Here is a 19,605-nt window from a genome sequence, read left to right as displayed (position 1 = left end):
GCTTAAAGTGTGTTTAAACGTGTTTATAACATCACATACAAAAGCAATATTAGGTCATTAAGTCTTTTGTATGAAATGATACAGTACATAGACATATTTAATTGTAAATATTGTACTTAATTATTCAGTCCATCTACATTGTTTAAAACTTGAACACTTGAATCAAAAAATGTACTTTTCTTCTCATGTTCGTTTTTGTCACGGGTGCATTTTGTATATATTATTTATTATTTAATTGCGTCATTTCAAATCAATTCAGTTATTTTGTTTAACCCCAAAATCGCAAATTGGCTTCAGGGGGCTTTATGACCTGTTCACATGCTCTGTCCCAGGACCCTCATTTTAGCACAGGAAAAAAAAGAACTTCAATGGGGGAGAAATAAGGAAGGAGAGGTTCCCTCTGACAGGATGCTGTGTGCACGGAATGAACAATGTAAAAGCTTTACAATAGCTTCAATGTACTTTACATAAATGAGTCATATGTATTTAGAGTAGTTGGACAAATAACAATTGGCAATGGATAACAGTAGAATAGCAATGGATAACAGAAAGCAGTAGAGGTGTCAGCCGCAGTGACGTGAATACCAACAATGATCGTAGCAGGCAGGACAACGGCATGAAGAACCAGTCGAGATACAACCACCATCCATGGAAACCTGTAGTTTACACGAGCTTGATTCATGGTGCACTTGTCAGGCGTTGAGTGAGTCCTGAGCAGTGACAGAAGTACTGCACGTAACGTACTGCACAATAGGTCTCTTTACAAGGTGCAGTATCGAATTCATCGGTCAACTGTTTGGTGGAAATCAACTGCCTACTGTAGAAACTAACTTTTGCATCACTTCATCCTCCAGCCTCTGAACTCCTTCTGCTCTTCTCCCCGTTCAACAGCTGAAACTTATTTTTTCAGTTTTTGAACATTCTGTCCCATTACACACTTTTAGTTATACTTAAAGCACAAAGCTGATTGTTTTACTTTAAAAAATATCCTATGACTTTTTCTAACATATATGCTCATTCCATTTTTTTTCCAAATAGTATTCTTATACTTTGTAATCTTTTTTTGTAAATATACTGACTATTCTATACCTCTTTACCAAATAATATATTATTCCTTTTGGTGAACACACCTAACTGAGTGCTTTTGATATTTCTCACATATACTTATGCACACAAATGTTTACCACGCACACAGACCACGAGTAAAGGAAAACAATGCAAACTTGTCAGAAAAAGTGTCACCATGACATTAGAAACAAATCCTTTTTAATATATACATGCAAATCAAGGAAATGGCTAAAACTGTAAAAAATATTTTTTTGAAGTAGAGTAATGAGAAAATGAATCTAGATTAAAAAGCGTATCTATTTACAACACAATGCCGAGTGTGTTTGCCACCATCTCAATGGCCCTGAGAGGGTCGACTACATCTTTGAGCTTGTCTCTTCTCAGAACCCAATCCGGTGCGAATCTGAAAAACAAAGATGGAACGTCAATTACCGCTGCAAAACGCATACAAGCTGTACATCACGGATGGATACAGTACTGTTTATAAAGCACACGCATACGTACTTTGGCACGGGGCGGGATTTACGAGGCGTTGCTTGAACAAAGAAGCTTCCATTGACGGATGCGTTCATTTTTTGTTTCATAATACTTCTTTCAGCGTCCATCACGTGTTTGCGAGCAGTGAGGCGGTAAATACTGCGTAATCGATCCAACGCCTTGGGTAGCTTCGTGACCTCCTATTGGAAAAAAAGAAAGTTATTATTGTTTACAAAGCTGCAATAGCGGTCGGTCTCGTTGCATTTGATGTTAAAAGTCTACGAACCGCTGCGCGGCTCTCGTCTTGAAGGTGCAGAGCGAGGAGGAAGCAGGCCTTGGTGAAGATGCTGCCGCCCTTCTCTGCTACTTTATCCCCCGCCTTCTCCCTGTATCTCTGCAGCAAGTCCAGCAGCGTCTCCACAAAGTTGTCCACCCGATACACCGCCTCGATGGTCTTGTGGTACTGAAGTCGAGCGGCGCAGAGCGAAGGAAGATGGCGAGAAGTGCAAAAATGGAATTAGTCATTCGTTCAACCACTTGCTCAGAGAAAAGAGAAGCATGCAAATCAGACGGAATGAATCTGGTACAACAGGACAAAGATAAATGCCATCCAAATAAATTCTAAAAATTTGGGCTGTCAAATTGAACGCGTTAAGCTATGCAATTAATGTGACAGAGATTATGCGCTAAAATATTTTAATGCAGCCAACGCGACTTTGAATACGTCAAGCACACCGGAAATGCCAGTTCCCATGATGCATCGCTGCCAGGGTAGAAAAGTAAGCATCGGGTTGTCGTGCTGAGGGTGTGAAACGTGAAGATAAACAGAGCAGGTCGGGGTTTGTACCTTTGAGAGGTTGAGAAGGATCTGGATGGAGTAGGTAATGACTTCCATGCAAGGGACGCTCCTGTTGCAGCAGCGGATGAGTGTGAAGATGACATTGGTGGCGCCGCTCTCAGCAAGCCGCTCACAGCACTCTGGGGAAAGTCTGGTGGCGGTCTCTGCACACACACACACACACACCTGTTAGTACTCTCCCAGTAGATCACACTGGCCTAAATCAAGTATGAGCCAAAGACACTTAAAAGAACTTTAAGACACATAGTTCAGTAAAATAGAATAAAAAATCTGACTGATGTCTGTTAAATACCAATCAAAGCTGTTACAAATTATTAAAATACTGTGTAATCCCAGACTTGGCTGGAATCAACTTTACTGGTGAATTGATTAGTTATTTTGATAGAGAGTGAAAATACAACCCTTCATTGTGTGGTTGAAACGGATCTGTCGAAACAGGTAAACTGTAATCATGCAGTACGAATTGCCAGGAAGCGCAAGCTTAGCGATGCATGTTCACCGTGAAAGTTGAAGGGTTTCATTGCTTAAAATAAATCTGAACAGAGTAACACCAGCACCCTTACAAAAGTGTAAACGGAAAGGCCCCAAAAATCGATGGGCGAGTAACCAGAGACGGGAAGCCTTACCGAGCTTTCTAAGGGCCTCGAGGATATAGGAAAAGTGCTTGTATCGAAGGAGGTAATCCAGGGCAGACGACGTCTTGTTGCACAGTTTGTCCTCCTCTTGGACGCTGGCGGAGACTTCGCGTAAGCGGCGCATTATTTTCGACAACTTGCCGTTGACATTCAGTCGGCGGGAGCGGTGTCCTCTCCACAGAGCCTGGAGGGAAAGAGAGAAAAAAAACAAACAAAAAAAAACAATGAGTTGCTAATCCTGGGTGCACAAGAGGATTTTCCCAATTCCACGTCAAAGGGCGGAAACAGAGAGGATTGAAATGGCGCATGAATTAAATTAAATGTTATTCACTTTCAACATTACAACTCATTTCAAGGCCTTGAACGTTACACCATCTTCGCAAATTTCACCACACGTATTATAGGACTTTTCTTTTGACCAACACTCGAAATTTCCTCAAAACATCTGTGATAGCATAAGAATAACTTTTTTTTTTTTTTTAAAAGATGACAACAGAACTTTTGGGGGGGAGAAAATAAAAAAAACTGTTGAAAATGTGAAGCTATCCGTTAAGTGTGCACAAGTCATTTGTACCAAATTCTCCCCCTGACGGTTGTACCTGAGCCTTCACGATGCCCTGCTGGACCCTCTGCTGGCGCCTTCCGACGAGGAACCTGCGGACGGCCTGCTGGATGACTGCGGCCGCCGCGTGGCGACGGCTCAGCCAGCGCTTCGCCGCTCTCTGGGCTGTGAGCACTTTCCTCCTGTCCTCCAGATAGCGCCGCCTCTGCTGCCTGCATCTCACCCACCTCTGAAGGGGGGGGGGGGGGAAGCAGGGACACCGTTCAAAAAGGGGAATGTTGTGCTTTTCAGGGATTTGTTGAAGAGTCACCAGATGTCTTCACCAGAGTTGAAGACATCGGGAGTGCTTTTCCCCTCACAGATTTTCGTCTGAAGGAAAGGAGATTGTGGACGGCGGGCCCCGTGTACCTGTATGGTGACGACGCAGTGGATTTGTCTTTTGGCCGACTCCAAAGCCCAGTGGGCCCTCAGAGCTCGTTGGATCTTTATGGCCTTGAGGTGGTGGAAGACCGCCGACGTGAAGCGGAGCCTCCTCTTCGCCCGGGCTCGCTCTTGTTCCTGGAAAGACAACAGCGAGCAAAAGGACCGTGAGCCCGTGCTCACTCGTTATTCGGCCTACATCTACGTAATCACATTTACGCCTGGACGTTGTTGTTCCTTTTATTCTGGTATATGCATTATACATTTTCATCAATCTACCATATAAGATCACCACTCCTTTACACGGGGCCAATTACCTTTCGCCTTTCAATCCAGGCTCGCCAGTGTTTCTGAAGCGTCATGGCGGCTTCCCTCATCCGGGCGTAGCGGTTCCTCTCCCGCACAGCGCGGACCCTCCGCTGGAGTTTCACAGCGGTCGCACGCGCCCTTTGGAAAGCGCGCCTTTGCACGGAGCATTTCCACCACGACTGGATCACAGTTGCGGCTTGATTTTGTCGGCTCACGTCCATCCTGACAAACCAGCCTCTGAAAGCGGCCTGAAGGGTGATGGCGGATCGCTTCGTTCTCAGGAACGTCTCCCTTTGTTGCCTCTGAAGAATGCAGGCGCGGTAGAACCTCTGGATGATGATGGCGCACTGACGCATGGCTCGGAATTTGACTTCCTCCCTGTGCTTTCTGAAGGCAGACTGGATCACAGTGGCAGCGTGATGCCAACCGGCAACCTGCTTTCTGACCTGCTGACCTCTGAATGCTGCCTGGAGGACGACGGCAGCACGAAGCATTTCCAGGTAATGTGTTCTTTGGGCTTTAGCTCCAACAGCAGCTCGATATCTTCTCTGAATAGTAATGACGGACAATTTCAGCTGCAGATAGTGCTTGCGTTTACAGGAGGCTCTGTAAGCTCGCTGGATAGCACAAGCAGCATGATGCCTCTGTTTGATCACTCTTCTGGATTTCATTCCACGAAAGGCAGCTTGTAGCTTAGTGACAGCTTTCTTGACCTCCTGATAATGTTTCAGCTCAGCGTTTCTCAGTCTTTGAGCTCTAAACCTCTGCTGTAAGACGCAGGCTGCCCACTGCTGTTTCCTGTAGGCGGACTGCTGCTTATGCCTCTTGAAGTTCGCTTGAATAACAGCAGCGGCCTTATGCATCAGGACCACGTTGGCTCGCACGCGATGACCTCTGAAAGCTGCCTGAAGGGTGATGGCAGATTGCTTCGTTCTCAGGAACTTCTCCCTCTGTTGCCTCTGAAGAATGCAGGCGCGGTAGAACCTCTGGATGATGATGGCGCACAGACGCATGGCTCGGAATTTGACTTCCTCCCTGTGCTTTCTGAAGGCAGACTGGATCACAGTGGCAGCGTGATGCCGACCGGCAACCTGCTTTCTGACCTGCTGACCTCTGAATGCTGCCTGGAGGACGACGGCAGCACGGCGCATTGTTTGGTATTTGTGCATTTGTACTCTTGCTGCCGCAGTGGCCCGATACCTCTGCTGAACGGTGAGGACGGAGGATTTCAAGGTCAGATACTGCTGGCGCTGAGAGTGGGCTCTAAATGCTCTCTGGATGACACTGGCAGCCTGATGCCTGCGTTTGATCTCCTGCCTTGATTTCATTGCATGATATGCAGCCTGAAACACAACGGCTGCTCTTCTGCACCGTTGATAATGTTTCACCTCAGCGTTTCTCAGTCTTTGAGCTCTAAACCTCTGCTGTAAGACGCAGGCTGCCCACTGCTGTTTCCTGTAGGCGGACTGCTGCTTATGCCTCTTGAAGTTCGCTTGAATAACAGCAGCGGCCTTATGCATCAGGGCCACGTTGGCTCGCACGCGATGACCTCTGAAAGCTGCCTGAAGGGTGATGGCGGATCGCTTCGTTCTCAGGAACGTCTCCCTCTGTTGCCTCTGAAGAATGCAGGCGCGGTAGAACCTCTGGATGATGATGGCGCACAGACGCATGGCTCGGAATTTGACTTGCTCCCTGTGCTTTCTGAAGGCGGACTGGATCACAGTGGCAGCGTGATGCCGACCGGCAACCTGCTTTCTGACCTGCTGACCTCTGAAAGCTGCCTGGAGGACGGCGGCAGCACGGCGCATTGTTTGGTATTTGTGCATTTGTACTCTTGCTGCAGCAGTGGCCCGATACCTCTGCTGAACGGTGAGGACGGAGGATTTCAAGGTCAGATACTGCTGGCGCTGACAGTGGGCTCTAAAGGCTCTCTGGATGACACTGGCAGCCTGATGCCTGCGTTTCAAGAGTCGTCTGGATTTCATTCCTCGAAGGGCAGCTTGTAAGACAACAGCAGCATTTCTCTTAACCCTCAGGGATTGCATCTCCGCTCTCATTTCCTTATTGGCTCTGTAACTCGCTTGCAAAACTGTGGCAGCCCACTGGAGAGTCCTGTAGTGGGTTCTACGTTGGTGCATCCGGAAGTGAGACTGAATGGTCACAGCTGCTGAACGCATCATGCGCAGCTGCTTCCTCACCCTACATCCTCTGTGAGCGGCCTGCAGACGAATGACTGCCGTTCGCTTGGACAGGTAGTCCAGGCGATCTTTCCTGGCCAGCGTCGCTGCCCTGCGCCGCCGCTGGGCGACCGAAGCGGCCGCCTTGAGAGCCAGGAACTGGTTTCTATCCCTGATGGTGAGAAAGTTCCTCTGAATGACTGTGGCTGCTCGGTGCATCTCTGCAATGTGGCTCCTCGCCCTGTGGCCACGATATGCTGCCTGGATCACTACAACCGCGGACTTCATTGTCCTGTACGTCTGCATCTGCCGGTTCCTGAGCATGGTGGCCCTGTAGCGCTCCTGAACGATAACGGCGGCGCGCTTGGTGGCGAGGTAGGCCACGTGCGTGCGGTGCATCCTGAACTGAGCTTGGATTGCGCTGGCAGCTTGGTGCCTCCTCCTTAGAACGCGGCGGTCTCTAAAGCCGCGGTACGCGGCCTGTATTTTTACGGCGGCCCGCTTGAGCGCATCGTATTCTTTCTGCTGTGCCCTGCAGACCAGACGAGCCCTGTATCGGCACTGGATGACAACGGCTGCACTCTGTAGGAGGAGATATCGTTTCCTGCATGAAAACATCCTCGCTGAAGACTGAATGACCGTCGCCGCCCGGTGGCGTTTCGTCAGCTCGGCCCTGACTCTCGCGCCTCTGAAAGCAGCTTGCAGAGTGACGCAGGCCGCTCTGGTGCGCAGGTACGCGTCCCTCGCCTCCTTCGCGGCCACGTGAGCCCTGTAGCGCCGCTGCACGACCACGACACCGGCCACCTTGGATCGGTACTCCGCTTGCGCCAGGTGGCGCCGGTAGTGGGCCTGGATCAGCGTGGCACACCGATGCCGCCTCTCCGCCGCCTTGCGCTCCGCTCGGCCTCTCCAGTTGGCTTGTATGACCAGCGCGGCGTTCCTCAGGGCGGCGTATTCCCTCCTGGCCTCGAGAGCCAAAACCGTGGCTCTGTATTTTCGCTGAATCACCGCCGCGGCCTCTCTGGCGTCGCGGTAGCGCCGGCGGGCGGCGCACATCCTGAACGCCGCCTGGATCGCCGTGGCCGCCGCGTGGCGTTTCCTCAGCCGCTCCCGGGCCACTTTGCCGCGGTAGGCCGCCTGCACGGTGACGGCGGCCCGTCTCAGCCTGGCAAACACCCGCCTCGCCGCGGCCCCCTGCGCGCGGGCCCTGAAGCGCCGCTGGATGGTGACGGCGGCGCGCCTCATCTCCGCCACCCGCTTCCTGGCGGCCATCCCTCTGAAGGCGCTCTGAAGGACGAGGGCCGAGCGGTGCCGGCGCCTCAGCGCCCGGAAGCGGCGCCTCTGTGCGCGACCTCTGCAAAGCGCCTGAATGAGCGCCGCGCTCCGCTTGATCTTTCTGTACTGATGGAGACTCGTCTGCATTCTATACCAAGACTGGATCTTTACAGCAGCGGCAGTTCTGGCAGACATTCTTCGCTGGTACCACTTCTTGAACGCGGATTGTATCACTTCGGCGGCGCGGTTTTCCTTTTCCGTTTTCCATCTCCTGTACCCTTGCTGTATTTCCACCACCGCGGCTCTAAGGGAGAGATACTGTTCCCGATGTCTTTTGGCCAGTGCCCACGCTCGCGAGCGCTTCTGAATGACAGTTACTGCCCAGCGAATCCTTCCGTACACGGCGGCCGCCCGCCTCATTCGCCATTGCGCTTGGACAACAATGGCGTAGTAGCTGAGGCGGCGGTAAGCCCTCCAGGCCGAAAACATCCTCCATTGAGTCTGCGCGAATGAGACAAGAAGAAGATTCGGTTATGCAAAAATAATGGACAACCGCAAATGTTTGACGACGGCATGCAGGTGGAGGCCAAAGCTGTTAACAGTTCTCACCCCCGACGTCCCGTAATGGGTCACTTACCTGGATGAGAGTGGCTGCTTCATGCTGCAGAGCCCGAAGCCGAGCCTGCTTTCGTAGCCGGAGCCGGTTGCGGGCCAAGAATCCCCTCCAGGCCGCTTGGATGACAGCGGCAGCTCGTTTCTGCCGCTTAGCTCTGCGCTTCTGGAGAAAACTCCTCGCAACGGACTGGATTTTCATGGCAGCAGCGTTTCTTTCCTGTGTCCAAACAACAATCAAGAAACAAGCAAATTAAAAAAAAAAAAAAAACATTAAGACGACCACAACAAAAAATAAAACCAAATTTTCATTGAATATAAAGCTAATAAAAACATTAAGTCATCAGAGGAATAGAATTGATGCCGTCGTGCCAAACATTGAGCCAACCTTGTACAGCTGTAGATGCTTCTCCAATCTGTACTTCCTCCAGGCGCCTTGTATGACGCGCGCGGCTCTGCTTTCATTCCGCAGATCCAGAAGACGAGCACAGAGGAAGGACAGGTAAGACATCACAACCTGTGAATAAACAGTGGTGGATGAAGGCAGCGATGTGGCACCAACATTTTAGTAGGAAAATATTTGCCGATAGATTTAAAAGTTATTCTTGAAAGCCTGATTGCTTTATCCTTATAGATGAAGAAGAAGAAAAAAAAACCACACTGAATATTTAAAATGTTGAAAGAGATTTTACTGTAAACTTTTACACTTCTACACTCACCTTGTCATTGGGGATGGTGTTGGACATGTCAGCTGGGTTGATCATGGCAGGAATGCCACCGAGGAAAGACACGGCAGCGTTGACCAGCCCAAAGTTGTTTTTTTCATTCTCCAGTAGCTCTTTGAACTCCACTGATGGAGAATCTGGGCCTTTTTTCACAAATAAACAAAAGAAACTGTCATCAGAATTATTAATGTCTCTCTAATTTCTTCATAATCTCCTTTTTAATGTCCTTAATATGAGATTAAAAGCATTCATTTCACTTTTGAGCCATGGCATGCACTAATCCCCTGTTCTAAAGCTATGGTATTTTTATATCCTTTGAAACAATCAAATTAAGGCACAATTCCATTAAGGCACAAAACATTTAATACCTAAAGCTAATTTGAAAAAGTACTTTTTCAATTAATTGAAATATTAATAACTTCATATACATTGTTTTCTCAAATAAATACCTTATGACCAGTTAGACACACATCCAAATGTGTGTCATGTTTGACAACAGTAGCCATTATTGAGCCCCCCCTACGATTCAAATTCCTCTCATTTTCACACCAATGAAACCAAAATGTCATATGCATCAAATTGGATTCATCTTTTCGTTAAAGTGCCTCCAAGCAGAGAACGGCACAGAAGACCCAGCCTGACAGCTGACGCGTACCGGTGGGGCCCGCCGGCAGGGAGTCAAAGGAGCTGTCGGAGTCGCTGGCAGAGCAGTCGAGCTCCAGGCGGCCCCTCTGCGAGCACTCCACAGTCTGGGTGGTGCTGTGACTGACGGCCCTTTCTGGCAGGAGACCCGGGTGGTAGTGGTGGATGAGGTAGCAGAGGACGCGGCCATCCGAGAACGTCACGGTGAAGTTTTCCACCTGCACAAAGGGAAAACGTTTTTTTTTTTTTTTTTAGTACTTTTGAGTGGGAGATGATTTTGGGTCCTGTTGGGCTGCAACAACAAATCGATGAAATCTATAAAAATTGATTATTAAGAGTGTTTTTGCGTCACTCAATGAGTTGTGGAGACGAGCGTGGAGCAAAAACAAAAGAAAGAGCCGCGCTGACGTAGAGGAAAGAGCAGCCAGCAGTTGTTGTGAGTCACATGACATGTATTTTGCGGATGATGTTGATACAAACACAGTTGGGGTGCATCATTTCCCAGCAGTACAATGACGCAACACAACAGTTTAGCAACTTAGTCAAACAGCTGTTGGACTGTGGACTCTGTTCCGCCCTCGGTGTGTTTTTTAGGTGAAGTTGGCAGCATTCAGCCTTTCAACGGGAAAAACTGCTCAACACATCCAAAGACAGACTGCAGCAGGTGCACAAAGTTTATTGACTAAGCAGACAAATTGAAATCATTATCAATTCAACCACAATCGCACTTCGTTTGGCCTGTGAGCTAAAAAAAATGAAAGGTCAAACTCGCCTTCAGGTTGTAGAAGTCACACACGGCGCGGACCCAGTCCATCAGCAGGGTGACCTTGGTGCTGCTGTGTTCGTACGGCGTCCTGGTCTTCGAAGGACTGGCCCGAAGGCCTCGATCAGCCCGAAGAGACGCCAGCCGCCGCTTGGTCCTCAAGGTTCTCGTCAGGAAGCCGATTTCATCCCTCAGCTGATCCTCGTCCAAAATTCTCTCCACCTTAACAGATCATTTGACTATTTCAGTATTTTTTTTTTTAAAGAAAAAAAGAAAAGAAAAAAAAGACACTGTTGTGCTCTACTGGCTGCATGGAAACACCGTCTGGTACACACGTGAAACGCAAAGATGATCTTCCACAGAAGGCTCAGGGTCTTCTCTCTGTGTCCATCCACAATGTCTCTGGAATCAATGTTGGACCCTGAAACAGAGACACGAGAAGTCCGGGATTAGTTGAAGGAAGTTAAAAAAAGGAAAAGCATGAACATTATCATACTGTGTTGTGGCCCGAGACTGTTAAACCCTGTCGAACATTTAGCAACGGCGCCTTGTGAGCTTTTATCATAATTACAGCAAGGAGTGCACTATAACCACAGTGTAATACCCTAACAAGGGACAGCTCGTCAGCAAACTCATAACAGCAGCGATTATAGATGAGCACCAACATTCGCCCGTTGAAGGCTGAGGTAGAACGTCCTTCGTACTCATTGAATTAGAGTACATAGTATGAACTTGAGAAATATTTATTTTCATGATAATGGTCTCGTGGCGGACCCCGGGGAAGAGAAGCAGGCCGACAAGTTGTAGATGAGAGCAGAGACAATGGGATCCAAAGCACCTGCTTCTCTCTGTAGGACATGAGAAGTACTTAAAAACAGAAAGGATCTTCAGTGGACCACACAATACAGCTTATTTTCACTCTGCTACACATGATATTTAATCATCCCCATTATGTAAGGAGCTTAAGGACACATTTTCATCCACGGTGATCTATTTTTGTTAAATCTGAACCAAATCCGTTTTGCATTATTCACGTATTAGGAAAAGATGACAAATGCTCTCCGGTTGGTTCTTAGACATCAGAGTGATTTCTTTAACCATCAGAAGAAATCGTTTGAAGACCCTTCCTTGCAGTTTGGGGGAACTAGTGAAGGGGGCTTTAGACCCTTACAATAATAGCGAGATGAACACATTAATGGGAAAACAATTCTAAGCCTGTTCATAACTTATTTTCAAAGCTTTTTGGCATTAAACGCTACTGTTGCTGAAGCAATTTAATCACTTTAAAAGCTTTAGGTATTTTCATCTGCTCCATCACACAGCTCCATCTGTAGTACATTACTACAGATAACACTTCAACAGCATCTGGTGGACCCACGCATTCATCTTTTGGGTCTGAAAAAAAGTTCCTATTTACCGTGTTCATCCTTGAGGTCCACCCCTCTGCTTTTGAGCACTTGCAGAGACACGTCGACGTTGTGGACCTTCTGCAGGCGGCTGATGGCTGGCACGCGGAGCTTGGCTGACAAACTCCAGTCCTGGATGAGGAGCTCCATCACACGCCTGAAAGCAGACCCCACATCATCAAGACTTGATACTGACGGTGCAGAATCTGAAGAAAGTTTACTCTTAATCAGCTGCTCGACAATTTATAATTCAATGCAGTATTTGATTAAAATGTATATATATATATATTATCTTCTCCCACAGAGAAGCATTACGTTGATTACAATTTGATGCAGACAATCTTAAGCCTCATTTCATTCCAACATGTTTCATGTCTTGTTGGTTCCTGGACTTTGGTTGTACGGAAATAGCAGAATTGATTATAAATGAAAAAGGATGGTATAAGCCCCAGCACCCACTTCCTACTACGACTACTTCCAGAACCTTTGCTTCGACAACACCCATCTTCAAACTCCACCTTCATCTTGATGCCAGCAACAAAGTCTTATGGCTGCATCTTGCACTACTGTGTTTCTATGGCAATCAGGTGAAAACCCTTCCTCTAAGCTCATCCTAATCAATTGGTCGCCAACATTGTTTTTATTCAGCCACAGGTAACAACACAACGGTTACTCAGTAGCTCCATAATTTATGAAGAGGGTCCAATATCGAGTTCCCAACCCCTATGAGAGGCTTTTTAATGCGTGACCACACTAACATGCACAATACCCATCGTTCAACTGCTCCACTGACCTGGGGGGGGGGGGGGGGGGGGGGGGGAGAAACAAACCACGCAGGGTTTAAAATAAGTTAATCTGCTTGCCAAATGCATGAGGATTGAAATACATTTCATGTGGTTGGTAGACGTCAGGATTCCCACGCAGTTTATTAATAAATCGCCCTGACTGTAAAATAAATAATAATAATTAGAGGCACCTTTAAGTATTTGCGCTTATAATCCAGAACTTGATTCCCAACACAGATTGAATCAGAAGATTAAAGACTTCTTCCACAGATCATGTACTTGGTAGCGTACAGCCCAAACATTCCTAAACACCAAGAAATAGGTCATCGAATACTAGCGTAAATATTGGAGAGGAGATTTATTCTGCAATAACGGCTCGACGAGATGCACAAAAACAAGATTGAACCATGATCTGAGTGCAATACTGTTATGTCAGCAGGCCAGTTGGAGAGAGGGAGAGAGAAGCTTGCAACTCTCCAGTCCCAGACAGCTGTGCGGAGCCGAATCTCTCTTCCCCCCCCCAGCTGCAGGAATACTCCCCTGTGTTTCTGGGCCTGGACCCCTGAGAAAAGCAAACATCCCAACGGGGATCAGAGCGCACTCACACTAGGCGAATGCCGCATTTCAGGTCGACCGCCAAGTTCTTCACAGCGAAGTCGAACTCGTCCAGGGGCCTCTGAACGTGGGAGACGGGCAGCCCCATGTAGCCCAGATGCCGGGGGAGGATGCCTTCCCCGCTCAGGAAGTCCCTGGAGAAGGCCAAGAGCAGGTCTTTACTGGTCTGTGGAGGAGAAGAAATATATAAAAAAAATAAACCTTGAAGACGGTTATGCCAACCAAAAACCAGATGAAACATTTATCAAGCCGTGTGAAAAAAAAAGAGTTATAAATACGGTCGACTGAGAGTTTAAAAATTTAGAAAACGTGAGCGGGGAATGCGAGGGTCACTTATGGCTGGCTGGTCAGGCCTGTGCTGCCCATATGTATTCCTCCCTCTCGGATAGACTGTAAAGTGCATCACATGGTCTCATTTGAAACCTGCAATCATCTGCCCCGAAGCCATTCATGGATGACGCCACACTACGGTCACGGTGCGATTTGGTACAAAACAATTCAATCTTTCATTTCATTTCATTTTAGAGTCACTAAATCCATCCGCTGATCCCAAACTCTTGGCGAAGCAATTTTAGAAATGATCTGTATGCGAGTGAATTGTTAAGTGTTGGTATGAGCTCCTACATCAGACAGGATTCAGTTCGGGGGCAGTATGATGGCCATTAACGCTTAACGCACCATTTCAATCGGTGCGCTCTTCTTACACCAGAAGCAGACAGCAGGGAAACAGTTCAGCACCCGACGGAACCAAGAATGAACTCAGCATCCCCAGTTACCTGACTGACTTAATAACCAGGATTTTAAAAAAGGCCCAGATGTCTTCTTAATAATGGTATCAAGAGTAACTGCCCTCAGATCTGTAATAAAAGACAGATCTGACGGATTTTAAACAGGATCTAAATGCTATAATGAGTCTTAAATGTTGTGTGTGTGTGTGTGTGTGTGTAAGTGTGTACATGGGAGGACTTTGGCCTACCTTGAACTCTGCATCCAGGCAGAACAGACAGGGGTCATGCTCAATCAGGCGGGCCTCTTTGGCTTTGTCCAGGAAACAAACCAGCAGAAGAAGCTTCTTCAGAGTGAAGCGAGACAGCGCCTCCTCATGGCCTAACCGAGATACAGAGAGCTTAGCACCAGTCCAGAGAAACACCGTTGCTTTAGTTAAGTCAGACAAAGGGCACACAACATGGACATCTCTCAGGATGACAACCTTTTAGGTTAACAGAAAAAAAAAATACTTAAATCAAATCCCCAATGTTAGAACTCCAATCAAATTACCGTTGTTACTAACATCCCGTGATCGACCTGATTTTTATTTATCGTTTTCCCCCTTAAGAAAATATCAAATTACACCAAAGCCACAAAGGTTAATGGATTCATCGATACCTAAACATCATTAAATGTCTGAATTGCTTTTTTATAAAACTGCAAAATGATTAACTGAGTTTGATCTAACAGGCCAACACATTTGACATACTATACAAATGATCACTTAATGGCCAATAACATTAGCAGACGTTTCCATTTTGCTGTTATTATTGCATTAGTAAAACCTGCAGTATAATTTGATGAAAGAATTTACAGTTGCACAAGCTCTCATTTGGCATATCTCGTATTTGCTGAAAAAGTAATGTTTTTATTAGTAAAAGAAGTTGTTCAATTAAAAAATCAACTTCTACCCGAGTCGCACAAACAACACTCTTCGAGTACCGTCTCTGTAAAGGTGAGGCACTTTGGCGTGTCTGAACTGCGCAGCGATGTCCGGGTTCCACAGCAGCCGCTGGAGGATGAACAGAGCCAGACCCAGAGCGTCGCTGTTGCTCTCCAGCGAGATCAGCTCCCCGAAGATGGTCTGAGAAGGAGCCACATTGTAGAAGATACTCACAATTTGAACGGTTTAGAACAGACAAAGAAGAACAAAAAAAAATAAAAAATGGTTTTAATCAGAATACCTCGAGTCCAATCCTTAACCACAGCGGGTTGTATGACAGAAGCCAGTGGAGGAGTTTGCGGCGTTCACCTGATGGGATGACAGAAAGCGGGTAAAGAGCGGGACTCGAGAGCATTTTAAGTCCCCCCCCCCCCCCCCCCCCCCCCGTCAGCGTCGCTCCGTACCAATGTCCTTCCAAAGATGGCGGTCTTTTCGGACGAGCAGCCTCTTGGCCTCCACCTCCAGCTCCAGCCTCTGAATGGCCTTGACCAGGGCCTCCGAAGCAAACAGCTGGCAGGCCGAGCGACGCAGGCGGTTCAGCTTCCGCCGGGCCGTGTAGGTGCTGAAGGACATCTCTTCTTTGGTGGGAGCCTTGGGCACGCTGTACTTGTCGTCATCGCCGCCGCCGACGACGACAAGGGTCACGGCGTTCACTGCGACCAGGGAGCAAACGGAGAGGGGGGGGGGGGTTAAAGTCCCTCACGCTGACGTTGAGACAGAGTGTCCACAAATGAGCTTCGAGCTGCTCAAGGCGCCCCCGAGGGGCAGATATTGCGTCACACCAGACGCCACGCGATGAGGCGAACGCGGCGCCGATCGTTACCTTTGGCGACCTCGGTGTTGACCCGGAAGTCGTCCGGAGTGAGGACGTAGTTGATCCACCACGTGAAGCCCCTCTCCTGCTTCTCGATCCACCGCTCGTCGTAGAACATGTTCTTGGCAGCGAATGGCATCGGGTGTCTCGGTATGCCTGAGGCGAAAGCGAGGAGACGCGGATAAAGCAGACATGCGGTTTGGGATCAACGAGAGCGCGAGCGAACTTTCACGAACCCGTCTGCGCCGGCTTAATGAAGGTCAGCTTGGACTGGGCAACGGCCACCACCTTTGCGGCCTTCACCGATGAAACGCCACACGGCCGGGCGCCTGTGAACATCAGAGTTAAAACGTGAGGCTGCGTTTGCGTCGCGTTAATTTGGGAAGCCGCTTCTTCCTCACGGGAGCGTGCGTTGTACCTCGCGAGGAGACATTGGAGCCGGACTGCTTGGCCCGGAAAGGAAGCACAGACTTCGCCGTCTTCTGAGACGATGAAGACGTTGAGCGCACAGAGCCTGAAGAAAGAAAGCATTGTAAATAACGCCAAGAGTCCATGAACGTTTGACTCCCCTATAAAACCCCACAATGGGTCCTTGACCTCTTGACCTCTGCTCACCTGCTGCATTCGGCGGTTGCCTCCGAGATGCACTCCTCTTCTCCTGCGCAGGCCACCGCGGAGGCGGCTCAGCTTTCCCCGCCGCCGCCGCCACCACCACCACCCTGCTCCTCTTGAAGCGCTCAGATTTCCCGCCGGGCACGGCCTTCGCGTCACTCCTCAAATACTCCTCGCTCTTCCTCTTCTTGCTCGTCGCCGCCACGTGGACCGGGAACGAGTCGTCGTGGGCACGCGGCGGCGCCGGAGGAGACCCGGACGCTCGGTGCAGCGGGGACGAGGAGCCCAGGGGCGACGGAGAGGTCACCCCGAGGGCCGCGGGTGGGGCCGAGAAAGAGAAGCGGCCGGGGGCTACGGGTGGGGGCGAGGTGACGGGGAAGGTGACTGGTGCGGGCGAGCACCAGGGGGACGCGACCGCCCGGCCCTGCGGCGTGGTTTCTGCGTGCAGGTCTATGACGGGGAGTCCGGGGGGGGGCGGTCCGGACTCGCCCTGGCCGTCAGACAGCTCGAGCGTCCTCTCCAAAAGCCTCCGCCTGGACCGCTTCGTTTTCCTTCCGCTCGAATGGACGGCCTCGACTGGCGCGCGGCTCTTCGTCACTGTGGCGGAGGTAAAGGGGGCCTTTTTGAGCCCCCCCGCCGCACCGCCACTCTCCGGAACGACGGCCGTGTCGCTGACAAAGAAAGTCAGTCTGGCCTCCCCGGACTCGGGGCCCCGCGGGCTATCGGGCGGCGCTGCGGGAACCTTCCCGTCGGCTCCCCAGCCACGACTCCCACTGGTGGATTCAAGTGAATCGGAAAAACTACAGCTCAGACTGGTGTCTCTGGGGCTGGTGCTAACGAGGCTCAGATCGGAGTCGATGAGGGCCAGGGCATCCTTCAAAGACAGAACCGGGGTTCCAGGTGGCGCGCGGTCAGCGCCAGCATTCACAGGGGGAGCGAGCGGGCCGTCGGACCGAATGTGCGGCATGAGCTTCTTAAACCGTTCGGGGGTCCCGACGGGCGACAGCGTCCTGTTGAGCATTTTGGTGAGATCTTTGCTTTCGGGTTTGCCGACGAAGGCATCGGCGCAGGCGGACACGCTGCCGGAGGCCACCGGGTCTCCGGCCGGTACGAGCAGGACGAGAGGAGAGCTCCTCTGAACGCGATAGACATTCTCCTGGTCCAACAAGCCCCCAGGCCGTTGCCTCTCGGTGGAATGCGATTTCGGAGAGTAATCGACATCGGGGCCGAGCTTGGGGAAGGATCTCTCTCGGACCACTTTGCCCTCGTTGAGAGAAGCCAGCGGGCTGCGTGGCTTTTCCCGTTTGTACTGTGGCTTTCTGGACACTTGGAAGGTCTTATTGGCAGACATTTTCAACGGTTGTTCGGTTTTCTTTCTCCTTGGTGCAGTTACTTTTTCACCATCCCTTTTGTTTTTGATTGTGTCCCATAAGCTTTTCTGAAACACAAAAACGAAAGATGCCATGAAAAAAAAAACGGTACTAAATGTGGTTGATGAGGTTCCTTGATTCTGTTTGAATGGGAACTTGTGCCCGTTTTAACCAAATACCACATAACTAAATTATGTTTGAATTTTGGGCTAAAACTGATTTATTAACTAATTTCATAATCTAATATATTAGCATTAATTGGCGTCTCTGTAAAATCATAACTTCCAAGTAGGAAAGTTGGTGACATCACAAATAAACATTTCTATAATAGTAAAGGGTAAAAAAGCCAGCAACTTTTTCACACTGAGAACATTTCTTCAACCATTAATCGATTTTCAAACTAGTTGCCTACACGTTTTCTTTCAATCAATCGATCGATCGATTAATAACCAAAGCATCCATGTCACCCATAGCAGCCTCTGTGTACCTTTTTCTTCTTGGGGGCCTCTGCTCTGCCCAGCAGCACGGCCTGGTGTTTGAGGACCCCGTTGGCGCTGAAGTGGATGAGCTCTCTGATCGCGCCTTCTTCTGACGGAGTCCATGTTACCGTCAAACCGAACGAGTCCTCGGGCTGCAGACACAAAACGCGGGGATGATGAATAAGCGCACGGGATCCCACGGGGTACAAGCAGCAGCTCGGTGCCCGAGGGAGGCGTAACGGTAGCCGTGAACCTACCTGGATCGTGATCGTGTCGCGGTCCACGGAGAAGCCTTTGCTCGAGGGGATCCTTTCGACGGTGACCTCCGCGTCTGCGTCCTCCGTCGGGTTCTCGATGCGCAGAACGACGGACTTGGAGGTGCCGAGCTTTACCGTCCCGAACGACACAAAGGGAGCCTTGGAAAACAGGGTCAAGATCAAAACTGGAACCTCGTTTTCCTTGTTAGCGTTGTCTCTCTTTACCGGACTGAAGTCCAGGAATCCTCTCCGTGTTGAACTTTCCGTTTCGGCCATTTCAACGGAAAGAAAAGGAGAGCAGTAGCTAATAGTTCGCTAGCTAAGTTGCATGTTACGCGTTTTGTTTTTTTAAACGTATGAAGTTAATGTCGACTACAAGCTGCGCCTCGCTACCAGCCGGGCAAACGTTTCCAACACGCCGCCGTCATCAACACACGGAAAGACAAACGCTCTGTTTTGAAATTTAGTCGCGTTGTTTAGTCAGCCAATTACATGCAAGGGTGGCTGCCTTCTGGCCAATGGGTGAAGAGGATAGATCCAATCCGTACGAATACATCGTTTTTGACCAATCACTTTACGACTACGTGTTTAAACTGCCTTAAGCCACACCCTCCTCGGGAAAGCGAAATACAAGGGTGTGTGCTGAAACCCCGCTAACTGTTTTTTCACACACCAATGACCATACGCCACCTAAACCCAAAGCAATGCTAAAGACTTATTATACTTCACAAAGATTCATTATTTAAATAATAATGATATGTCTATATTTATATTTATGTCCGACAATGTTTTAAAAAAGGAGTCATTATAGCCACTAATCCCGTATCCATGCCTCAATTCTCCACCTGACGGGTAGCTCGCCGTGATCGTATAGTGGTTAGTACTCTGCGTTGTGGCCGCAGCAACCCCGGTTCGAATCCGGGTCACGGCATATTTTGGATTGATACCTAATGGATGTCCTTGTTGGAGGAAGTTCTTTCTAAGAAAATAATTCAAAGGCCTGTTTGTAGTAACGTTCAAATATTATGTTAA

General features: G+C 49.1%; 1 protein-coding gene and 1 non-coding gene across 2 annotated transcripts; one reads left to right on the top strand and one right to left on the bottom strand.

Moving 5' to 3' along the window:
• Window positions 1–16: 16 nt before the first annotated feature.
• aspm (assembly factor for spindle microtubules) lies at window positions 17–18,999 on the bottom strand. The gene is made up of 26 exons (XM_037469720.2): window positions 18,574–18,999; window positions 18,325–18,468; window positions 16,471–17,905; window positions 16,274–16,369; window positions 16,092–16,184; window positions 15,865–16,011; window positions 15,446–15,694; window positions 15,283–15,350; window positions 15,041–15,182; window positions 14,307–14,437; window positions 13,321–13,496; window positions 11,942–12,087; window positions 10,860–10,945; window positions 10,534–10,746; window positions 9,775–9,979; window positions 9,114–9,262; window positions 8,783–8,911; window positions 8,420–8,614; window positions 4,339–8,283; window positions 4,010–4,159; window positions 3,639–3,830; window positions 3,031–3,223; window positions 2,393–2,547; window positions 1,832–2,008; window positions 1,573–1,745; window positions 17–1,471 (listed from the first exon to the last, which is right to left on the bottom strand). Exons 1-26 carry the CDS (start codon window positions 18,847–18,849, stop codon window positions 1,369–1,371), a joined length of 9,168 nt encoding a protein of 3,055 aa, XP_037325617.2. The 5' UTR covers window positions 18,850–18,999; the 3' UTR covers window positions 17–1,368.
• A 433-nt stretch (window positions 19,000–19,432) lies between these two features.
• Window positions 19,433–19,504, top strand: trnah-gug (transfer RNA histidin (anticodon GUG)). Its single transcript has one exon. It is a non-coding gene; the product is annotated as a tRNA-His (tRNA).
• The last annotated feature ends 101 nt before the right edge of the window (window positions 19,505–19,605 follow it).

Source organism: Pungitius pungitius, chromosome 7 (genome assembly GCF_949316345.1).
Source record: "Pungitius pungitius chromosome 7, fPunPun2.1, whole genome shotgun sequence".
Classification (NCBI taxonomy): domain Eukaryota; kingdom Metazoa; phylum Chordata; class Actinopteri; order Perciformes; family Gasterosteidae; genus Pungitius; species Pungitius pungitius.
This window is presented reverse-complemented; position numbering and strand designations above follow the sequence as displayed.